This window comes from Salvelinus sp. IW2-2015, linkage group LG37, assembly GCF_002910315.2.
Source record: "Salvelinus sp. IW2-2015 linkage group LG37, ASM291031v2, whole genome shotgun sequence".
Classification (NCBI taxonomy): domain Eukaryota; kingdom Metazoa; phylum Chordata; class Actinopteri; order Salmoniformes; family Salmonidae; genus Salvelinus; species Salvelinus sp. IW2-2015.
The window spans coordinates 14,590,277-14,608,328 of NC_036876.1; the positions used below are offsets into that span (position 1 = coordinate 14,590,277).

Sequence of the window (18,052 nt, forward strand, 5' to 3'; positions counted from 1 at the left end):
GGGGGGGATATTTTTATTCATGTAGGCTACACTGTCCTGCAAAATCATTTTAAATGTGGTCACCTGTGTGTGTGTGTCCGGTTGTGGCTCTGTTGTTCCCCAGCTTCCTGTTTTTATTCAGCCACCACGAGCCGAAGGTTATCTATATTAATGCCTCTCTCTTACACAATGCACCCATACCAATAATTCATGAGACATGGGTCTCGGTGTGTGTGTGTGTGTGTGTATGTATGTGTGTTTGTTTGTGTGTTTGTGTGTGTGTGTGTACTGTCTACCTCTAGAGCATCATTCAATTTCTGCTTGATGTCAACGCTCTGACTGACTGGGAAACCCTGGCCTAGCTAGCGCACTAGTGGGGCTGCAGCACTATGGAGTAGTCGGGTTGAGTTCCCACATAAAAAAATACTACAGTTTACTATAGAATACTACAGTACTGTAGTAAACTGTAGTATACTTTATAATACTATACTCCGCACTGTAGTATCCCTCTAACATAAGTAGTACTTACTATAAAATATTGTAGTATACTGTAGAATACTATAGTACAGTAAATACTACAGTATTATATGCAAAGAACACTGTAGTAAATACTACAGTAATGTCTGCAAAAACACTACACTTTTTAAAACTATAGTAAATACTACAGTACTTAATTTGCATACACCCTGCCCATTCCCCTCCCCCGTATCAACATTTGTGCCACCCATAAGTGAGAAACCCACATGCCAAGTATAGATCCATATATTGTGTTCCTTGCAGGTTATACAAAAGAGCAGAAGCTCATAATTATACATTCGGATCCCAGTCCTTCCTACCTGCAGGTTATTAGCTCTTGTAGTATTTCTACAGTAGATTTCCTCAAAGAGAAAGCCCCCACTTCTATTTGAAAGATAATAAAACTAAAACAATGTAGTGGAAATACTACAGTAGTGTCTGCAGAAACACTACACTATCAAATTCAATCAAATGTATTTATAAATGTAACGGTTTTTGTCGTCGGATGAAGAGGAATCGGACCAAAGCGCGGTAAGTGTTCATGACTTTTTATTAAAACTGAACACTAAACAAAAATAACAAAGTGAATAACCGAAACAGTCCTGTCAGGTGCAAAACACTAAACAGAAAATAACTACCCACAAAAACCATGTGGGAAAAAGCTACCTAAGTATGGTTCCCAATCAGAGACAACGATAGACAGCTGTCCCTGATTGAGAACCATACCCGGCCAAAACAAAGAAATACAAAAACATAGAAAAAAGAACATAGAATGCCCACCCAAATCACACCCTGGCCAAACCAAAATAGAGACATAAAAGCTCTCTACGGTCAGGGCGTGACAATAAAGCCCTTTTTACATCAGCTGATGTCACAAAGTGCTGTACAGAAACCCAGCTTAAGACCCCAAACAGCAAGCAATGCAGGTGTAGAACTACGGTGGCTAGGAACAACTCCCTAGAAAGGCCAGAACCTAGGAAGAAACCTAGAGAGGAACCAGGCTATGAGGGGTGGCCAGTCCTCTTCTAGCTATGCCGGGTGGAGATTATAACAGAATATGGCCAAGATGTTCAAATGTTCATAGATGACCAGCATGGTCAGATAGTAATAATCACAGTAGTTGTAGAGGGTGCAACATGTCTTCACCTGTATACTACAGTCTGCAAAAAACAATACAGTGAATACTATAGCATTTATAAAATAGTATTTTTTTTTTTAAATGTGGGATCGGCCTAGGTATAAATCCCAAATAGTTATTGAGACTAAGTTATTGTATATCTCACTCCAGCAAAGTCAGTAGCTACTTCCTATCCGTAAAATTAGGAAACCTAATCTACTGCAACATAATAGCACATGGCGTTCTTCTCTCAAGCGTTGGGCTACACACCCCCCTAAAAACCCCCCCAAGCCCCCACCTTTCCCAGAAAAAACTCCAAGGTTTTCCAAAGTCCAAGGAGGGGCCCTTTTAAGGGGGGGGTCACACACACACACACACAACACACACAACACACACACACACACACACACACACACACACACACACACACACACGACTGGGCATCCAGTTTCCACTAAGCATGTATAATGGAGGTCCCACTGCTTACTTAGCGAGGAACAATTCATTCTGCTTCGGCTCACACCGAGGCTTGAACCCTGGACCTCTGCTTTGCTAGCACAAGTGACCGCCCTCTGGAAGTGTCTTACCAGCTGGCGGCACTGAAAAAAATGTACAATTCGGGCAGCGCGAGTGGCGACACTTCAGGCCGAGGAGTAAGTCTCACACATCCCCTTGTGCTACAAATGCTCCGTATCGTAAGTCAATGCCCTATGCAGACTAACACTACTAACCGTGAGCTAACACGTGCGGTTGACTGTGACGTGTTTTTGATGGATTTGATCTCGGAATGATGACGTCCCTTCTTTAGGGAGTCATTGAAAGTCTTTGTGTTGGGCCTAAATAGCGCACTCCGAGTGTGTGTTTCATCAACTTGCCATTTGTGAGAAGGCTCTTTGATTCAACCTGGTAGCCTATGCTTGAAAACAGGCTATTCTTCATTTGACAGCCTTATTGTGCGTACGGGGATAAAGCACATCCTAACAACACTTGATTTGATTGGATCTGATTCCATAAGTGCAGCAGCAGGGCAGGGGAGCAAGTGGTCCATTTTTTTTTAAGCTGCTTTGACACATCGAAAATGAACAAAGGGTACGAGATAAATGAAGGAGAGATGAGAGGAAGAAAGCTTGACAATTTCCTTTAGTGGAGAGGAGAGGAGCGTACAGGCCACACCCTCTCTCGGCTCTGCACTGAACTCTGGGGATTATGTGATGGTAAACTGGGTTAACCCGTGACATAATCCACTCCGCTCAACACACCCTGAGAAGAACTGAAACATTTAGAACAGTCCTTTACGTTCGTCTGATTGAAGATACTGCATCATCATCATCATCATTTAGACACTGATTTTACAAGGAACCGGTCATCTGAAATGGAAATATGTGCTCAGCGCTTCTCCCCTCTCTTCATTAGCGCTTCTCTCCTCTCTTCATTAGCCTTCTCTCCTCCTTCATTAGCCGCTTCTCTCCCTCCTTCATTACCTTTCTCTCCTCTCTTCATCTAGCCGGCTCTCTTCCTCTCTTACATAAGCCGGCTTCTCTCCTCTCTTCATTAGCCGCTTCGTCTCCTCTCTTCATTAGCCTTTTCTCCCACTTCATTCTCTCTCCTCTCGTTCATAGCCCTTCTCTCCTCTCTTCATTAGCTCCTTCCCTCCCTCTCTTATTACGCTTCTCTCCTCGTCTCATCACGCTTCTCTCCCTTCATTACACTTCTCTCCTTCCTCTTCCATTAGCTTCTCCCGCATTAGCTCTCCTCTTCTTCATTAGCGCTTCTCCCCTCTCTTCCATTACGTCTCTCTCCTTCAAAGGCTCCTCTCTTTCATTAGCGCTTCTCCTTCTCTTAGCCTCCCCTTCTTCCATTAGCCGCTTCTCTCCTCTCTTCATTAACGCTTCTTCCTCTACCCCTCCCTCTTCGTTAGCGCTTCTCTCCTCTCTTCGTTAGCGCTTCTTCCTCTCTTCTACCCTTCTTCTCCTCTTCTTCATTAGCCCTTCTCTCCTCTCTTTCAATTAGCCCTCCCTCCTCTCTTCATTACCTTCTCTCCCCTTCTTCATTAGCCTTCTCTCCTCTCTTCATTAGCGCTTCTCTCCTCTCTTATTAGCCTTCTCTCCTCTCTCATTAGCGCTTCTCTCCTCTCTCGTTAGCGCTTCTCTCCTCTCTTCATTAGCGCTTTCTCTCTCTCTCATTACGCTTCTCCCTCTCTTCATTAGCGCTTCTCCCTCTCTTCATTAGCGCTTCTCTCCTCTCTCATACCTTCTCCCCTCTCTTCAAGCGCTTCTCTCCTCTCTTCATTAGCCTTCTCTCCTCTCTTCATTAGCGCTTCTCTCCTCTTCTCATTAGCGCTCTCTCCTCTCTTTATTACGCTTCTCTCCTCTCTTAAAATCTCCTTCTTCATTAGCGCTTCTCTCCTCTCTCTAGCGCTTCTCTCCTCTCTTCATTACGCTTCTCTCCTCTCTTCATTAGCGCTTCTCTCTCTCTCATTTACGCTTCTTCCTCTCTCATATACGCTTCTCTCCTCTCTTTATTATCGCTTCTCTCCTCTCTTCATTAGCGCTTCTCTCCTCTCTTCATTAGCGCTTCTCTCCTCTCTTCATTAGCCCTTCTCTCCTCTCTTCATTAGCGATTCTCTCCTCTCTTCATTAGCGATTCTCTCTTCACCTCTCTTTTCAGAGACAGACAGTAAGCCTATTTAGAGTGTCCTCATGCTTGCTGTCCTGCCTGGTTACTGAAAGAGATATATTACTTATATTTATTATTACTCAGTCATTTACATTACTTGCCATGCTTAGGACTGGTGTTTATTTATTTTCAATGGGTGATGACGATCAAAATCATTATCTTCACTGTCATATCTTTATCATTCCCAGTCTTCTCTGAGTCATCCTCCAGCCAACTCCATGTCCTTTCTACTAGGTCACAGGTCACACGAGGATGTTTGAGAGTCTATGTTGGTGCCAGTGTGTCCCAAACGTCACATTCTCTGGCACCGGGAGTAGAGGCAGAGGGGATAGGATTCTATCTGCTACATACCAGAACATACCAGATCAGAGTCCTGACTGCATACCAGAACTCTTCCTTCCCAGGCTAAATCCATCCCCTAAACCTTACCTCCATGTTTGGCCCAATCCCAATCCCCGTACGGGAATTCTGTCCACTGCTAATGTACAGCGGTTCCTCATTTAAAAGTTGCATCATACCGCAGTATAGTCTGCTGACGTATGCTGTGATATGTTTTGGTTAGTCGCAAGTGCTTGCCGTTAATGCTCATTGAGCACATCTACTCCATCTAGTCTTTTTTGAAATAATTATTTTATTAACGAAAACACAAAGATGTTGAACAAATACTGTATGTGCTTCTTTCTATTGATATACAGTATATACATTATTACCTATTATGAGGTTGTTTTGATTATTATGTGGATTATTATCAAGGCACAAGGCACAAGGCGAGAAAAGGTCAAAACCAGATCAGAGTCCAGGAGGTACAGAGTGGCAGACAGGCTCGTGGTCAAGGCAGCCAGAATGGTCAGGCAGGCGGGTACAGAGTCCAGAAACAGGCAAGGGTCAAAACCGGGAGGGCTAGAAAAAGGAGAATAGCAAAAGGAACGCGGGAAAAACACGCTGGTTGACTTGACTAAACATACAAGACGAACTAGCACAGAGAGACAGGAAACACAGGGATAAATACACTGGGGAAAATAAGCGACACCTGGAGGGGGTGGAGACAATCACAGGAACAGGTGAAACAGATCAGGGCGTGACAGATTATAATAAATGGTCATATTTATATGGGGCTGATGCATTTTCGTCAGGGCTAAACAGGTCTGTGATATTGAGTTAGACATTTCAAATTGTGGTCTTGTGTCAGGTGAACTGTTGTGTCCTCATCTTTTGGACTGATAATTTAGTTCAAGCATTTTTGATAAAAATAAGTAACAAAGGGAGCCTTGAATAATGAGACAATAAATGAACTGCAACATGTTGGCTAAAGCAGTTGCAATCACGAATACATGCAACTGTTCTTTTCTTGGCTGTACTATTATTGTATTTGTTGTGCTGTTCCAAATAGTCCGAATTTTTGAAATGATTTACCTTTGAAATGAATACTGCCAATCGGCAGATATCTCAATTCTTATTAGTCAATGCCCATCGCGTGATCGGATCCTTCTCACAAGCATTGCCGCTTCGAAGTAGCTACAAGTGAAGACAGACCGATGCAACGGCGTGCGTCCTTCTTATCGAATTCGGAGGCGTATATTGAAGATGTTAGAAGAACTGTCCACATTTACTTTTCGTCAGCCAACAAGATGAGTAGGCTTAACAAACAGCAAAAGTACTAGCCTATGTCAATCTACCAACCCTCCATTGTAGAAAAGTTGACCTATTCTATTGGTCAGTTTGTCCTGTGCGAGAAATAAATATTCTCTGGGACAGTTGTGGGACACGATAGATCCCAAATGAATACAACCACTGTACATAAAAAAAAAAAAAAAAACTATGAGGCTGATGCAACTGATCACAACGTTTAGCTTTGTTGGGTTCTGAGAATATGAAAATATACGTATTCATGTCACTGATGGGAGTGCTGAGGTTTAGAGGGTCTACACCAGAAGTTAAGGGTTATAGGAGGAAGGTATATCGTGTGTGCAACTAAGCTTGGAATGTGTTGAGTGCAGGGAAGCGATTACATGTGGCAGGCATTGATAAGGGGAGAGAGCCATGGATTGGTGATGGAGGGGGGTTGAGGTCAGGTCACCTTAAGGGAGAAATAAAAGTTTATGGCCCGTATCACTAGTGTCCTGCCTAGCAGTGAAGAACGATGTTTGTAGAGATGAGTAGGAGGAGACTCAGCCTATGAGGAATGGTTAAATATCAGTGCTTGTGTGAAAATGTTTTTGTCTAATGCAGCTGTATTGATCTTCTGGGCAGAATAAACTTGGTTAAGCTTTCATACTGTCCGTAGAGTTTTTTTACTCTGAGAATTAGAACCTAACAGCTTCAAAATGTTGATAACTATTAGGCTATTTCTTTACATTATAAGCGCAGCAGTGCGCGCACTGCAGTAAGAGCAAATATTCCAAAATGCAATTAGCGGGAAAACACCATTCTCAAAAGTGCACCGCAAATTTGAGCGGTTTCATATGACAGAGATTAAAATATTCTTCAGAAATTTTGAAAGAGGGAAGATCTAAAGATGCAGCAAAAAGCATGGGTTGTTAATATGACTAAGATTGTGTCTTTGGCTGCTGGACAATTAAATAAATTTGAGTACATGAGAGAAATACTGATATAAATTGCGTTTGAGGAAGTGTTTACAAAATAATACCCTTAACAATCCTATGGTCGGACAATGGTAAGACATGCCTCATAAAATGACAAAAAACGTCTTGGTTTGAAACAATTACGTTCATGGTTAAATAGTCTCAACATGTTGACTGCCTTCACTCAGATTGCAAGATTGGTGATGTTGCAGTGTGCAACAGGCACTGGCCTTTCAGAACAACGGTGACTCAAGTATGTCAACAGAATCAAGCCTTTAGATATTAATAATGGTCCTACATTATATTTGTCAAACATGACTGGTGTTTAGCCTAATATACAGTATATATACACTGCTCAAAAAAATAAAGGGAACACTTAAACAACACAATGTAACTCCAAGTCAATCACACTTCTATGAAATCAAACTGTCCACTTAGGAAGCAACACTGATTGACAATAAATTGCACATGCTGTTGTGCAAATGGAATAGACAAAAGGTGGAAATTATAGGCAATTAGCAAGACACCCCCAAAAAAGGAGTGATTCTGCGGTGGTGACCACAGACACTTCTCGTTCCTATGCGTCTGGCCGATGTTTTTGGTCACTTTTGAATGCTGGCGGTGCTCTCACTCTAGTGGTAGATAGAACGGAGTTCTACAAACCAACACAAGTGGCTCAGGTAGTGGCAGTTCATCCAGGATGGCACAACAACTGCGAGCTGTGGCAAAAAGGTTTGCTTGTGGTCTGTCAGTGTAGTGGGTCCAGAGCATGGAGGAGCTACCAGGAGCAGGCCAGTACATCAGGAGACACGTGGAGGAGGTCGTAGGAGGGAAACAACCAGCAGCAAGGACCGCTACACCGCTTTGTGCAAGGAGTGCACTGCCGAGAGCCCTGCAAAATGACCTCGAGCAGCCACAAATGTGCATGTGTCAGCTATAGGGTCTCACAAGGGGTCTGAGGATTTCATCTCAGTACTATGGCAGTCAGGCTACCTCTGGCGAGCACATGGAGGGCTGTGGGGCCCCACAAAGAAATGCCACCCACACCATGACTGGCACCGCCAAACGGTCATGCTGGAGGATTTTGCAGGCAGCAGAACGTTCTCCACGGCGCTCCAGACTCCTGTCACGTCTGTCACATGTGCTCATGTGCTCGTGTGAACCTGCTTTCATCTGGTGAAGAGCACAGGGACGCAAGTTGGCGAATTTGCCAATCTTTGGTGTTTCTGGCAAATGCCAAACGTCCTGCACGGTGCTGGGCTGTAAGGCACAACCCCACCTGTGGAGTGGCGGCCCTCATACCACCCTCATGGAGTCTGTTTTTGACGTTTGAGCAGACACATGACATTTGTGGCGCTGCTGGAGCCATTTTGCAGGGCTCTGGAGTCGGTACCTCCTTGACAAAGGGGAGGTAGAGGTCCTGCTGCTGGGTTGTTGCCCTCCTACGGCTCCTCCACGTCTCCTGATGTTACTGGCCGTGTCTCTGTAGCGCCTCCATGCTCTGGACAACTACGCTGACAGACACAGCAACCTTTTTGCCACAGCTCGCAATGATGCATCTGGTGACTGCACTACCTGAGCCATGTGTGGGTTGTAGACTCCGTCTCATGCTGACCACTAGAGTGAAGAGCACCGCCAGCAATTCAAAAGTGACCAAAACATCAGCCAGGAAGCATAGAACTGAGAAGTTTGTTCTGTGTCACCACTGCAGAATCACTCCTTTTTGGGGTGCTTGCTAATTGCTATAATTTCCACCTTTTGTCTATTCATTTGCACAACAGCATGTGAAATTTATTGTCATCAGTGTTGCTTCTAGTGACAGTTTGATTTCAGAGAGTGGTGATTGACTTTGGAGTTACATTGTGTTGTTTAGTGTTCCCTTTTTTTTTTGAGCAGTGTAATATTATACACACCACTAACCGTTCATAAGTTTTGGGGTCAACTTAGAAATGTCCTTGTTTTTGAAAGAAAAGCACATTTTTTGTCATTAAATAAACATCAAATTGATCAGAAATACGTGTAGACATTGTTAATGTTTGTAAATGACTATTGTAGCTGGAAACGCAGATTTTTTATGGAATATCTACTATAGTCGTACAGAGGCCCATTATCAGGACTATCATCTCCTGTGTTCCAATGGCACGTTGTGTTAGCTAATCAAAGTTTATAATTTTAAAAGGCTAATTGATCATTAGAAAACCCTTTCGCAATTATGTTAGCACAGCTGAAAAGTGTTGTGCTGATTAAAGAAGCAATAAAACTGACCTTCTTTAGACTAGTTGAGTATCTGGAGCGTCAGCATTTGTGGGTTCGATTACAGGCTCAAAATGTCCAGAAGCGAAGACCTTTCTTCTGAAACTCGTCAGTCTATTCTTGTTCTGAGAAATGAAGGCTATTCCATGCGAGAAATTGCCAAGAAACTGAAGATCTCGTACAATGCTGTATACTACTCCCGTCACAGAACAGAGCAAACTGGTTCTAACCAGAATAGAAAGAGGAGTGGGAGGCCCTGGTGCACAACTTAGCAAGAGGACAAGMACAWWAGAGTGTCTAGTTTGAGAAACAGACGCCTCACAACTCCTCAAKTAGCAGCTTCATTAAATAGTACCCYCAAAACACCAGTCTCWWCGTCAACAGTGAAGAGGCGACTCCGGGATGCTGGTTACACTTCACAATAGGACTCAACTCTGACTGACCGCAGCATCTATCTGTAGACTAAACTGTGGCACAAATTGTGGGATATTTCACACCTAGCCGAGATATTAGACTATCCCTTTGTAAATTAATGGAGGTGTGAATGTTTCTGTCTGAGCATCTCTCTCCTCTTGCACTAGAGTCCTGCATCGGGCAAAATAATCAGCTGGTGGTGGTCCCGGAGTTGAGAGAGAACTTGGGTAAATACAATGGCGCAATTACACTTGACATGTGGATGACGATTTTCGAAAAATAGGGTACTTTTGCCTTACAGTCCACTACATGCACAAAGAGTGTTTGCTCGTGGAGAGGGTGCTATTCGCCACAGAGTGGGACAGTTCCCATCTCCAAACTGCAGATAACATGAGGCCAGCTATTGTGAAAGAATACTTGTGGATCTTGTTGATTTCCTCTATCGCTTCAAAGAGGCCTCGCCTTGGAGGCAAGCAAACAGCCTACTCTTCACCTGGTAATTCTGTGGTTCCAAAGGATAAAGCGTCACCRACAGATGGATTCGTGGTGTCAGGTAGAAGCCAGCGGCGAGCCTGCGACCGGGCACGGTGGATAACATCCTCTTCCTGCACAGCAATTTGAAGAGATCTGGGTAATGAACGGACTATTTTCGAAGTTAATGATTGAGTGGCTTTATTTGTTGGGTAATATTATTAGGCTCTTTCAAAGCGTTTTGAGTTGTCAATGTGCCACAATGCATTGTGAGAATGTTAATATATTGTTCTCATGACATGGTTTCTGTTTCGAAAAATGCAGACAAATGAATTCATGCAGAAAAAGGAATAGTAGCCTACTGTCGGTAGTCATAGAAACAATTAGGCTAAACCAATTGATGTTATTTTGTTGGTTAATGGCTCGGCTCTCGGAACTCATTAGAGGCGGATTCTTTCTTCAATATAATCATTAATTCGGAAGGTTAAACCCATAGGTCTTCAGTAAATTCAATTAGATTACCAGGTTSATTTTTCATTCGGTTGTAATAATCCAAAGTTGTTTGTCAGAGGTATTACAATGGAAATGTACTTTTAATCTGTCTGTCTGCATATTTCAAGACATGGCATATGAGGGTGCAGTGAGATATCCCATGGGTTGGACGATACTTTTCTTTTATCTTGAAAAAAACGTATACTTGAAAAAACTGGGAATCAACCAATCCTCCATCATGAACACAATGGAAAGGTCAAGTGCTTTGTTKTGCAAATGTTGAAAGGGCGTGGGCAACGTGGAGAAACAAAATGGTGCCGTTTGAGGCCATGTGGTTGAGAGTGATGCGGGAACTGGAGATGGGGGTGTGAGCATGTGGGTCTGAGCCAGTGTGATGTAGTTGATGCTTGTGTGATGTTGTCGTTTGTATGTGTATGGATTGATTGTAACCAAAAAATATATATAGGAAAAATTACAGCTCACAACGCAAATCTGATTATTAATTCTGAATAGGATTTATTTGATTTCTTTAGTTTACATTCTTCATTGTAACCACAATGTAACAAATAATTGAACACATATACACACACAACWTGAGCAGATTAACTTGGGTCAAAACATTTCTTTATTAAAGACGATCAGAAAGAATGTAGGTACTTATTTATTTAGATCCAAAGCCAGAAATGAGTGAGTCACTCAGCTTTATGCTGACAAAATAGCCTAGTAAATAGGCCAAGCCTAAACTAATACATTAAATTGCCTAAATAAACTAGTAACAAATAAATGAAATAGCCCAGGTCTTGAAAACATGGGCAACCTTTRCCCCTCCTTATCCTCGCTGGACTCTCATTCAGTTTCYTCTTCACATCATCAAAAAAGGACTCCATGTTTCAGAAACTCACTCTATATAGAGCAGGCAGTCCGTCTCTCCACACGGTGGTAAATAAAGCTAGTTTGTAATCTGAGAATTCTTTCTGTCTGATTTTCGAAGGGGAGAAACCGAAAGCAATACCAAAAGCATAGTCAGCGTTCTAACTCCCACTTGTGATAGTGTGGCGCAATGACGGAATGAACAATTTACCACAATATGCCGCTATCTACCACAAACTGTCGCGGCATAACCTCAAAACTTTTAATTGAGGAACCAATGTACCTGACCTGCATTTTTGTGGGGTTGACCTTGGTAATCATCAACATGAGCCTGCATTACTCTAATGGCTGACTCCACCTGCACTTCCCCTACATTCCCCCCTCCTTACACAGATAAATCCTTTCTGGTGTGGTCTGTGGTCTGTGGGCGACCATCTGCTGCAGGTATAAATATCTATCMGTGAAAGACAAGCCTGCTGTAGYCCCTCTTAGGACCTTCACTCTCMTTTTCTCTCTCTCTCTTTCCCTCTCTCTTTGCCTCTCTCAGGAGAGAGTGAGCGAGAGACCGAGAGAGAAACAGAGAGAGKGAGATGRCGGTTCAGGTTACCCGCGGTGCTGGCAGAGGGTCAGTGGATCTAGGGTGGCGCCAGGATTGAAACACTCCTTATAGTTGTTTCACAATTCCTCTGACCCATTAGGGACGGGAATCAAAGAGCGAGAGGTAGGAGGAATGTTCTGTCGAGGACTGGACTGATAGTACCATCGTTTCACAGTTCAACCTGGTTGCAAAAGAGAGACATAACTATATACGTTCTACAAACGTAGAATAGAACCAATATATCAACAAGTAACACAAACTATTGTCACCACATCATACAGTACATTGTGTTATGTACAGTTTGCTTCCTCGTAGTTAACCCTTTCTAGTCCAATCACTATAAGACATGTTGGAAACAATGCTTGTTGTGTCATGTCCAGCAGCTTCCAGGTTTTTCCGACTGGGCCAGTGTTATGATCTTATTCAGGACAAGGTTCACATGCAAGCACGCACACACACACAATTGCACGCATGCACACAAAGGCAACTCTGGACAGGGTTCACGCATTATCATCCCACAGGCCCGGATATTAGAAAGCTGGCTGCATGTGTCACATTCTAGTGTGGCTCTAACCAATGAGGAACGAGCTTCCATTGGAAAATATGTCCGCCACTTCCTGAGCAACATTCAATGGTTATTGTTTGGCAGCTGTTTCATTGGGATGGTGCTTCCCTGGGTCAGGTTGTTAAAAGGTTGTCGTAAGGTTGTAAAGAAGTTGTAGTGGGTCACAATGATTCCCGTGGTGTAACACGGAGCAGCTGAAACATCACTCTTTCTTCCTGTCCTTCCCTTCTTTTTCTGAGAAAAGAGGGAGTGAAAAGCTATCGGTGCCTCACTTTGTTTTATTAAATGACTGGAAAAGGGATGGAGCTTTCCAGCGGGCGTGTCCAGGGAGTGATGTCAAGGAGATTTTGTGTATTGTGTATTGTGTGTTGTTGCCATGGTTAATTTATTGTTTCAGTGGTTATTAGGTTCGAGAGAGAGAGACAGAGAGAGGAGAGTTTCAAGTTGTATTAGTTGTATGTACAGGATACACATGGGGCTCTATTTTAACAAACCTATATCACGATCCTTATAATGAGTGGACCAAGATGCAGCGTGGTATGGTTCCATCCTCTTTATTTTGAAGTGAAACTCAAAGAAAACAATAAAACGCAAAACGAAACGTGAAGCTGCTATAGTGCTCGCAGGCAACTATACATAGTCAAGATCCCACAAAGCACAATGGGGAAATGGCTGCCTAAATATGATCCCCAATCAGAGACAACGATAAACAGCTGCCTCTGATTGGGAACCATACCAGGCCAACATAGATAATTAATCACCTAGATAACCCACCCTAGTCACTGTCACGCCCTAACCAACACAGAGAATAAACAGCTCTCTATGGTCAGGGCGTGACAACCTAACGCGATGGTAAATCTAAGTGCAGGCACTAGCGCTACAGGTTCGGTGGGTGTGTCAGAAATCTTTTTGCTATTTTCACTATCAGAATTATCGGCGCACTTGCTGGCGTTGACATGAAGGGCTGGGTTTTGATGACTAAACAAGTTGTGGATGTGTCCAGGCTTGGCACCTCACTGGCCAATCAGAATGTGCTCCATGGCGAAAATATACATTTACATTTACATTTAAGTCATTTAGCAGACGCTCTTATCCAGAGCGACTTACAAATTGGAAAGTTCATACTTTCATACATAATATGTGGTTGCTTGAAGTTGTGTATTTACGGCCTTTTATGTATTGCCTTAAAATCAACTCCAATTCCGATGTTTGTCCGTTATAGTTTGTTAAATGGCTTKCAGAAACGAAATAACAAAATGTAGACCTATCTTTGCTAATTACGTTAACTTGAACCCATTTGCAGTCCACATTGTTCTGAGTAATTGCATGGCTTCAATAGCATTCACACTGATATAGGGGCTAGGCCTACTGTAAATTGAGTTATAGCTGAGCATGGACATGCCAGACATTGTCAATAAGCAAGATTAATTGAATTATTGATAAGGCCTAAAAACAAATAATCCTAATWAAAAAAWWWTTWWWAAAAGGAAACACCATAGGCTATATCACACTTACAGGCACCATCATTTCTCTCAGTGGGCATATAATATTCAAACGACGCAGACTACGGAGGGTTTTACGCACATCCAAACTTTCCACAGTAGCTGGACAAAGATCCAATATAAATAGAATGTCCACTCGCTGTTATACTGCTCCCACATAGACCTGTGTTTTACGAACAGAATCGTAACCGTCTTACAGATCAGATCGCAGTCACACGTCTCCAGAAGTTGCGTTGCAAGCGCACCACGGACGTTGTCACCAGAAYACCAGGAAGGTGAATCATTCTAATAAGTTTGGTTGTAATAAAAGTGAACGGAAAACGAGCTATTTTWACAGGTCACAGATAGCTTCTAAATACGAGGTTCACCGGTATTCACCGAGGTACTCYTCTCTCGTTTCATAAWGGGCATGCACACATAGCCTACATCGTGGAAGGGGTTTTACGGACGTCCAAAACGGGACCTGCATGACTAAAATAATGTGGGCCTGCCTACAATACATAGATAAAAAAGGGAATGTCAGGTCACTGTTTTACTCCTCTCAAACGTGATATTTTAATAAAGCTTTGGTTTTTAAGATGCATTTCCAGTCGGTCTCAGGAGACAAACCCTTTATCGACCGATTTGACTAATGTGATTGCATTGGGCAGACAGAAAAAGCCTTCATTGAGAGGAGGGGAGGCTATGCTTGGTTTTTAATCAAATAAAACGAAATGGGAAAAAAACATTCCTTTTTTTATGTTTCTAAATATGTCAATTTTCATGCCATAACCAACTGTTTTACTGCTAAAACCAGCTTTTAGTTCGTCTTTAATATCCCCATCAGCTCTGCCTGAAATTAGCACTTTGAATCATCTTTTTAAGGACTCACCTCTAATATTTCCTCCCCACAAGCAAGCTGATATAAGACAGGTAAATTGCTGATCCTGGCGTTAAGGCTGGAAAATGCCAGTGCACCAGTTTCTAACGTGCGTTTGACACTAGTGCCCCCTTAACACCAGCCGAAAATAGAGCTCATGGTATACACCGTCCAACAATTTATAGTACAATATGTACACATGTATCAGGGAACGGTGGATTGGGGGGGGAAATGTTTAAATTGTGCAGTATTAGCAACAGTAAGTAAGAGTATCAGAAGTTGTGATGTGTGTGTACTGTAGCATGAATGTAAATGTGTGTGTGTGTGTGTGTGTGTGTGTGTGTGTGTGTGTGTGTGTGTGTGTGTGTGTGTGCTGTTTCTCAGTGGTATGTTGCTGGCAGCCACAGTGGTTAATGAGAACAAGAGGATGTATAGAACAGGCTCTTGCGTAGCACAATATTCGTCCTCTGACTTGTTCCAGACTGTCAATCAAGCTCTCTGAGCTCAGTGTTGGTGTCATCTACTCTGTCCTTATCCCCCTCTCTTCTTTGGGCCTCTCCTCGTGAATTTCACCTAGAGTTATCCATCTGTACCAACCCCTCATGCAATTTAGCCCTCATGACCACACACTGCTATCTTTGATCCTATGTCTTATTGTGTTCTCCCCTCTTTCTCTCCCCACTCTCTCCCCCTTTTCCCCCCTTCCGTGCAGTGTGTGGCGTTGACCTGGCCCAGGGGGGGTTCTTTGTGCGTCAGGGGGAGTACATCTGCACCCTGGACTACCAGCGGATGTACGGCACGCGCTGCTTCAGCTGTGAGGAGTTCATCGAGGGAGAGGTGGTGTCGGCCCTGGGCAAGACCTATCACCCACGCTGCTTCGTCTGCGCCAGCTGCAAGTAAGAGACACACACACACACACACACACACACACACGACTTGCATGCGTACATACACGATGGCAGACACACACACACACAGGGGTGGGGGGTGGACACACACACACACACACACACATACACACACACATCACCAATTGGTGGTGGAGACACACGCGAGTGCATACACCCCGAAAGGGATACTCAGACACACAGACAGATGGGTGCCCACATTCAACTGGGCATGTGGATGCTTTGAAGACACTCTCCATACCGTCGTTTGACCTGCAATCCCTAACTCATTCAAATTGAATACTGTATGTGTGTATACTGRATGTGTGTATACTGTATGTGTGTYTACTGTATGTGTGTATACTGTATGTGTGTGTGGGAAAGTGGTGTGGTTTTATCAGGTCTTGGAAGGTAATGGGAGCCTCTTTCACACTGAAGCAGGAATGTTAAGTGTGTGGTTAGGAACTCACAGGCCACTTATTTCTAGAGCAGTGTTCGGTTTCCCGCTGAGTGTGTGTGTGCCTGGGTGGGTGGGTTGTGCATGTGCCACGTGTTTGTGTCATACACTGTGTTCTTGTGTGGGATTTGAGGGTGCAACATGATCCGCAATTCCTTGGTCCCAAAACATCTGATTAGTGTTAGCACTCTATCCACCCCCCTCTCTCTCTCTCTCTCTCTCTCTCTCTCTCTCTCTCTCTCTCTCTCTCTCTTTCTTCCTCTCCTCTCTCTCTTCCTCTCTCTCTCTCTCTCCTCTCTCTCTCTCCTCTCGTCTCTCCTCTCTCCTCTTCCTCTTCTCTCCTCTCGTTCCTCTCTCGTCCTCATCTCTCTCCTCCCTCTCCTTTCGTCTCCTTCTCTCTCTCTCTCTCTCTCTCATCGTCTCTCCTCTCTCTCTCTAAGGACAGCTCGTCATCCCCTCATTCACTCTACAGTCCTCGTATCTCTGCCAGGATCTCACGTACAATTGGCTCCTGTGCCTCTCGCTCTTCTGGCTGACTCTCCTCTCATCGTCTTCTCTCTTCTCTCTCTCTCTGCTCCTCTCTCTCTCTATCGCTCTCAATCTTCTCTCTCATCTCTCCTCTTCTCTTCTCTCATTCTCTCTCTCGTTCTCTTCTCTCTCTGCACTCTCTCGTCTCTCTCCTTCTTCCTCTCCTGCTCTCGTCTCTCCTTCTCTTCCCTCTCTCGTCTCGTCCTCTCTCTCGCTACCTCCTCTTCTGAGTGTGTTAGTTCAAAACTATAGGGCGGTGTATGGACAGGGATGCCAGCTTGAGCCCCACCCTTTGTGCAAACAATTTATAGTGGAGAACCTAATCTGGACAAGATTGCGTCACCTAAAAAAAGAGTCTAGCCAGACACCCAGGGCAGTCACGCCTACTAGTGAACTGAAGTCGAGAAATGTTACTGTTTGTGTTGTATATTGGTGCTCCTGTCCCCAACCAGGGGGCTACAGCAGACACAATATTCTGCACAGATATCTGTCAGACCTGGGCCCTGACAGTAAATCTCAGTAAGACAAAAATAACTGTTGGCTGTTCCGCCACAAAAAGGTTCCAGTTCGCCAAGAAGGGAACTTACCCCAAAATTTTGACCCCCCCAAATCCATCTAACACCGTTGCCCTAGGAGCACACAAAAAAAACCGATTACCCGGATACCTCCGAGCGAAGACCCTCAAACAATCTAGGGCTAGTTGAGAATGTAGCGAGGGGAGAAAAAAGGGCCTTCTATGCCATCAAAAATTATGGATCCCAATTAGGATCTGGCAAAAAGTACTTCTGGGGGCCTGCTCACCAGTTAAATCAAAGAATCACAAAGTGGGATAAACACCAAATCTGAGCGGACAACGTGACAAAAAACATGCCTTCCTCACTGCTACAACGCAAAAACACCAAAGTCTAATGATTGTCAGAACAGGAGATTAGAGACGCATACCCGCTAATGATTCAAAATCCCAAAATAGAGTTGTTATGTTGGTTATTGCGAGGTCTAAATGTAGCAAAAATGCTTGTGTCTAGCTCCATATCGACTGTTTGCAGTGGTATCTAACAATTAACCCAGACCAATAATTTAACACTGATACTAAACATGTAGGACGAGGCAGGTGGTAACGGCGGTATGGGCAATTCGACACATAACAATACGACCGAAATACAAACGGAGTAGCAACATATGAGCAACAGAGGGTAACGAGCACCGAAAGGCATGTAAGCATTAATTAAAGTGGGCTCGACTAAGTCGGCCCGATCAGTAGATTCCCATGTCTGAAGTCAGTGCGG

At 43.7% G+C, this 18,052-nt stretch overlaps 1 protein-coding gene across 1 annotated transcript in view; it reads left to right on the forward strand.

Moving 5' to 3' along the window:
• ablim2 (actin binding LIM protein family, member 2) overlaps positions 1-18,052 on the forward strand; it is a 115,783-nt gene that overhangs the window by 32,229 nt on the left and 65,502 nt on the right. The window contains 2 exon segments of the mRNA XM_070437812.1: positions 8,053-8,132; positions 15,607-15,790. Coding sequence (XP_070293913.1) covers positions 8,053-8,132; positions 15,607-15,790 — 264 coding nt within the window.